This window comes from Geospiza fortis, unplaced genomic scaffold (genome assembly GCF_000277835.1).
Source record: "Geospiza fortis unplaced genomic scaffold, GeoFor_1.0 scaffold41, whole genome shotgun sequence".
In the NCBI taxonomy this organism is placed as follows: domain Eukaryota; kingdom Metazoa; phylum Chordata; class Aves; order Passeriformes; family Thraupidae; genus Geospiza; species Geospiza fortis.
In genome coordinates this window covers 20,996,417-21,002,653 of record NW_005054299.1, presented here as the reverse complement: position 1 = coordinate 21,002,653, position 6,237 = coordinate 20,996,417, and the positions used below count along the sequence as shown (strand labels likewise).

General features: G+C 43.5%; 1 protein-coding gene across 1 annotated transcript in view; it reads left to right on the top strand.

The window, feature by feature from the left end:
• Positions 1-5,703, top strand: part of TBXT (T-box transcription factor T) — a 6,759-nt gene extending 1,056 nt beyond the window's left edge. Inside the window, exons 2-8 of the mRNA XM_005416352.3 lie at positions 5-173; positions 716-850; positions 1,601-1,662; positions 1,750-1,811; positions 2,718-2,891; positions 4,140-4,269; positions 5,276-5,703. Coding sequence (XP_005416409.2) covers positions 5-173; positions 716-850; positions 1,601-1,662; positions 1,750-1,811; positions 2,718-2,891; positions 4,140-4,269; positions 5,276-5,543 — 1,000 coding nt within the window. The 3' untranslated portion in view covers positions 5,544-5,703. The remainder of the gene's footprint in view (positions 1-4; positions 174-715; positions 851-1,600; positions 1,663-1,749; positions 1,812-2,717; positions 2,892-4,139; positions 4,270-5,275) is intronic.
• Positions 5,704-6,237: the final 534 nt, after the last annotated feature.

The window sequence follows — 6,237 nt, the reverse complement described above, 5'->3', positions numbered from 1 at the left end:
ACCGCTGGAAGTACGTGAACGGGGAATGGGTGCCCGGCGGGAAGCCGGAGCCGCAGGCGCCCAGCTGCGTCTACATCCACCCCGACTCGCCCAACTTCGGCGCGCACTGGATGAAGGCGCCCGTCTCCTTCAGCAAAGTCAAACTCACCAACAAGCTCAACGGCGGCGGGCAGGTAAACGCCGGCACCGGGACCTGCCGGTCAGCGGGGCTCGCTCTCCTTGCTGCTCGTTTTCATCCTTACCAAACGTGTTGGGATGGGTCGCGCTTCTCCCTGCCCCCGCAGTTCGTTCGTTCGTTCATTCATTCATTCATTCGTTCATTCATTCATTCAGGAGATCGTCTCCTTCCACCGAGGATGAGTGCCTTGATGTTTTATCACTTTGTCTTTTTTTGAAAAGCTCTTTCTGGCCTGAGTATTTGCTAATGTCAGTGGTGTGGTAGATGAATCTTTCTAAGGCTGACTTATCATTGATGCCTTTGTGACTCTGCAAATGCTTTGTCAAGTAACAGGGATGAGGATAACTTGTGCAGAAAGTTGTGTCTGTCCTCGTTGTGCCTTTCCTTCTCTCACAGCTTCAGTTTTAGGCTTTTTTCCTACTTACTGCTTTTTCCACCCCTGATGGAAAGATGGATACTTTAAAACCTGAGTGCCCTTTGTGCCTGGCAGCATCTGCCGCTACTTTGTCGCTGCTCACCTGCTCTGTTTGTTCACAGATCATGTTGAACTCCCTGCACAAGTATGAGCCGAGGATTCACATCGTGCGAGTGGGTGGCCCGCAGCGGATGATCACCAGCCATTCCTTCCCAGAAACCCAGTTTATAGCTGTGACAGCCTACCAGAACGAGGAGGTAAGCACAGCGGGGAAGAGAGGGTGCCACTACCGGGAGGTTTCAAGTAGCAAAGCGGGCATGTTACAGAGCAAAATAATGGATCTCCTTTCGCGTTTCTCAGTTCTTCCCATGCGTTTTTTTTTGAGGCTAAATATAAAAGATTAAATGAATGCATGTAAAAGCCCTATGAATGAGTTATAGAACAAAGTTTTTGAGCATTGTTTGTCTCAATGTGTACTGCAGATTCGTATTAGGGGAGTAATTTTTAAAAGACTCTGTGGGGGCAAACAACTATGGTAGAAAAAACAATTGTTATTTTGAGCTACATAGTGAAATGTCTGAGGGCACCATTTTTGGAGTGGCCCTTTTTCTGTTACCCAAATGCATGTGTTTGTTGAATGAAGTTGTAATTATCAGGTTTTCTGAGATTTCTTTAATGTCCAATTTGCTCTGGCTTGAAATGTGAAGATTTTTATAGCTATTTAGTTTACAACCTTTCTTAGGTGTTTCCTTAGATGATCAATGAACTCAGGCTATTTGATGTTTCAAAATTTGGCAGAGAGATTAACTCCTAGTGCTTTGATAATACTTTAGACCTTAAGGAGCTGTTGAATTCATGCCCATCCGTTGCTTTTATGGGCCTACTTTTGTTTCTTCAAAAATCTGTGATTTTACCAACTTCACTGGGTAGTCTTAGTTCAAATCCTAATATCAGTGTGATAATGAATGGTGATACATCTGAATAAAGATATTTGTTGTTGTTTTTAGATCACAGCTTTAAAAATTAAATACAATCCGTTTGCAAAGGCATTTCTTGATGCAAAAGAAAGGTGAGAGCTCTTAATTCTAAAATATGTTTTTTAAGGTAGATTTTTGAAGACAAATTCTTAACTAATGCAACATGGTTTCTTTTATAGAAGTGATCACAAAGACATGATGGAAGAAGTGGGGGACAACCAGCAGTCTGGGTATTCACAGTGTATGTTTCATTGTGCATCATGAGCATGACTTTGATTTCTTCCATCTACTCTGTGTGAAGTTAAGCTAAACTTTGAGGCCAGTGCTTGGTATCTGGTTTGTTAGCTCATAGAGAGTAGTGTTAGCAGTCTCTGTGGTTGTGGTTCATGCATGTTGATGTTTGTATAAACACTATAATCTCTGTATGTGGTTAGGATTTATTGCATTCAAAGCCATTTAATAGAGTTGCATTTACGTCCAAAAAGGCATCTGCTTTCTTTTTTTACAAGGACAGCAATGTTCACATGGACATGGAGACAAAAGTTTATTTCATAAAATTTGTTGAGACAGTACTCATGTTTTAAGTACTCTAAGAAAATTACAGGCATTTGCTTGAAGAAGTTATTTCAAATGATTGAAAAGCATTTGTGTTTTAATGATTTCTATTTTAACAGATTGATAGCAAAATGTAGCCTAAAAAGGACGGGGGAGTTGATTTGCAGCAGGAATTATTTTGTTTCAGAGAAAATACTTAATTTTTAAGAGGAGACGCTTCAGAGTTTAGCTATAGATTGAGACCCCCAAAGAGCAGTTTAAAACTGAATACTATGCTAACAATTACTGAGCACGCACTGCCTACATATGGGAGGGTTTAACAATTTCAGTGTTTCCTTGCTGTGGTTGTGGTTAAATGGTAATTTAAAAAACAACAAGCTAACTTGGCGCAAGACTTTTTCTCGGCTGCTATCTGATCTTCCTTCATAAGAACATTTATCCAAGTTGTAAAGATCCAGACTTTTCAGCTATGTTGAAACTCTGTTTCCTTTCCCGAGTGTGCATTTCCTCGCTGTTATTTGTCTCGTTGCTGTGATGCTGTGCTTGGCTGCCCTGCCCACCCCTCTCACAGAGCTCTTGCTCCCCCCAGTAGGTAGCTGGCTCATTCCTGGCAGCGGGGCTCTGTGCCCCCCGGCCAATGCCCACGCGCAGTTTGGAGCCGGGCTGTCGCTGTCCCCTGCCCACAGCTGTGACAGGTACTCGTCGCTGAGGAGCCACCGGCCCGCGCCCTACGCCAGCCCCTACACGCACAGGAACAGCTCGCCAGGTAAGGCTGCAGCTCTGGGAAAGGGGGCCCTGAGCCCAGGACATGCTCCCAGTGCCTTTGGAACTGGGGGTCTGATTTTGTCAGCTTATCTGAACTGGGGCTGTGGTTAGTGTCTGTCTGTGAACGTCCCCCCACTGCATAGATAGAAACAGTGAGGTGCTGAGTGAACTGCTGAGCTTTTAGAAAATATGTGCTCAGAAGTAGCCAAACATTGTAAGACTTAATATCTCAGGCACCAGGTACTTAAGGGTGAAAAGGGCATTTTTAACAGTGGGGGTTTTTGTTTATTTCTTCTTTTTTTTTTTTTTTTTTTTTAATTTATCTTCTTCTGGCAAAGAAGAATGGTTAACAATTTTAGCTTTCAGGCTGTATAGATATTGAAGGTTCCCATTTAAAAAATATGTATTATTTTGAATTATGAAGTAATACTTGGGCTTCTAGATGCAGCCTGACCAATCTTGCATGTAGCTTTGTAGTTCATTTTGAAATGGAAAACTAGCTCCCTGTGAACTTTTTTTGCATCTTGGAACTTTTGTGCAAGACTTAAGAAAGGATAAAAGAGCAAAACCTCTCTGGTGCTCTTTTCCTCTCTGGTGTCCTCAGCCAAAACCTTCCTTCCCTTAGCTAGCTACCACAGCAGCTTCTTTCTGACCATGGGTGGCTGTATGGGATTCCCCTTATAGCTTCCTAGTGCCCCTGCTCTGTGGGCCAGCCAGTTTGGGTCACAAGCCAAGTAGTCTAAGCCACAGTCCAGTCACTCCTGATGGTGCCTAAGGCAGATTTCAAGATGGCATGCTTGGCTCAGAACTGGGATGTGTGATTCAGTGATAGCTTTGTTATCCAGCTGTGCTAGACTGTTACTGCCTATATAGGTGATGGAGATGGAAGGTCTCCAGGTGACAGTGTAAATAAAGGGCCCTCCTTTTCTCACTGACTGTGTAAAATGGCATCTGCTGAATTAGCAGCTGGCTTGCAGACAGCCCTTGGCCATAGGCCCTTCACAGAAATAAGATTTTGCAGTTATTAGTGGAACAAAACAACACGTCAGGGCAATGCCAATAAAGGTGTGAACTTGACACAACTGGTTACTGGCTTTGTTTTTTTCTGCGTGTGTGATTTTATTTGTAGGGTTTTTTTGCAAGGTAGTAGTGGGGAAGGGTGGTTTAAACCTCTTCATTGTATTTGAATACAAGATTGCTACTTGGCCTGATTGTTGTGTTTGTAAGTGGTTGTGTGTTTTCCCAGCAGCCTATGCTGACAACTCCTCTGCCTGCCTGTCCATGCTGCAGTCCCATGACAACTGGTCTTCTCTGGGAGTTACTACACACACAGCCATGCTGCCCATGGGTCACAGCACTGGCACAGCTACCAGCTCCAGGTAGGAGTCCAGCCCTCAAATCCCTATATTGGTACTTTCTAGGAGGAAAAGGCTGAAAAAGGAGGTAAAGAGTCACCAGCATATTAGAAGTTTCTTTGGCCATTGGTATGAACCATTAGCACTCTGTGGGGCACTGAGAAGGACTGTCCAGCAGGAAAACAGATTAAAGAAATGGATTTTTTTTTTCTTTTTAATGTTTTGGTTCTGGACATGTAGATACCTATGACAGCAGTGTTTGATAAATTAAGGATTGCAAATTGCTTAGACAAACATAGATTGAATTTGAGGATGCTCTCTTAAGTTTCGTCTCTGTTATACATAATGGTGTTTAAAAAGTTTATTTTTTTTATCCCTTCCATTTTGGCTGGTCATAGCTTTCCCAGCCATCTCCATAAACCTTTATTCTGCTACAAATGATGGAGCAGTGAGCTGTAGTGTGGAGAAGGAGCACATGGTTGGGGCAGTAATTCTTTACTTAAGCATTGCCACACTAACCAGCATAGCACATGGACTCTTAACTGTTAATCAGGATATGTACTACCACCCAGTATAAGTTAATTGTATTGCTGAACATACTTTTAGTCCTGAACACAGATTAATTGAGTAAAAAGGTCCTTCTAGCACTTCTTTCTCTGTCTGATCCCCAGGATGCATATTTAGGAAGTTGCTAAGTTCCTGGAGTTTCAATTTCTGCACTGAGTTGTTCAGGAGGTAAAACCAGTAGAACTGGAACTGTGCAACCTCAAGGAAGGTGTTTTTGCCACCCCTTTTGTTGAAGCCCCTGTCTGTTGGAAAATAGGGAGGTTCAGTTTATTTGTGGGGGTGCCATGAACACAGATTGTGCCTGGGGGTCCTTCCTGCCTCGCAGTGGCTGGGAACTGCCTAGAGAGTGTCTCTGTTAGCAGCAGAAGGACCTGGCCTGGGGGCTGTGTTGTGAGCTGAGGAGCTGCCAGCAGGCCCTAGAGTCACTAATAACAGGTTTTGCCTGTGCCTTTCCCTCTTCCAGCCAGTACCCCAACCTGTGGTCCGTCAGTAACAGCAGCATCACGCCGGTGTCCCAGCCGAGCGGCATGTCCAACGGGCTGAGCTCCCAGTTCCTGCGTGGCTCTCCAGGACCCTACTCGGCCCTGCCCCACGCGGTGCCAGCAGCCTCCTCTGCCTCACCCCTGTACGACGGCACAGCACCCACCGACCTGCCCGACAGCCAGTATGACACCTCTGCACATGCCAGGCTGGCACCCACGTGGACACCTGTCACCTCTCCTTCCATGTAAACACAGGCCTCTTCCTCTGAGACACTTCTAGCTACCAAATTATGTTAGCTGCTCAGTCCTCAAGGAGGAGAAAGAAGAGACCTGAAGGAAACTGCAACCAAAAAGCATCTGTACTGCTCTGCAGAGAGCATCCACATTATACCTCTTATAGTGAACTGTGCATCACTGACTTCATGTAGAGTTTACAAACCTGGTGAGTGTGCAATTCTTAGAGCAGATTCACTGCTTTTATTTTTTTTTTCTTTTCTAAAGTTTGATAGACCTAAGTTTTAAGATTTTTACTTGCATTCCAAATTTCTTGGTGTTCTGATATATTTGGACCTGAAATTTGGCATCGTTCTTAATAAGTTACTCCTAACTGTTTTTCAGTTAGTTTTTTTAAATGGCAAACTTAGCTATAGTCATGAGAAGATTTTTATTAACCATCTAGTTAGAAGCATTCTGAAATATGCACAGATGTAGCTGCAGAGTGAAGTTTTTGGAAAATCATGTGCACTAACACGTATTTGCTTCACAAATACGTTGTGTTCTTAACTGTATGGTTATTTCCTTGCTGCTCAATTTATGTCGAGACAATCTTTGAGAACTATGTTCTTCCCAATAAAAACAGTATTAATGTTTGGGCTAAAAAGTTTTACCCAAAAGACTTCTTTAGGAGGTAACTTTTACTGTTTGATCATATAGGTTTCAAATA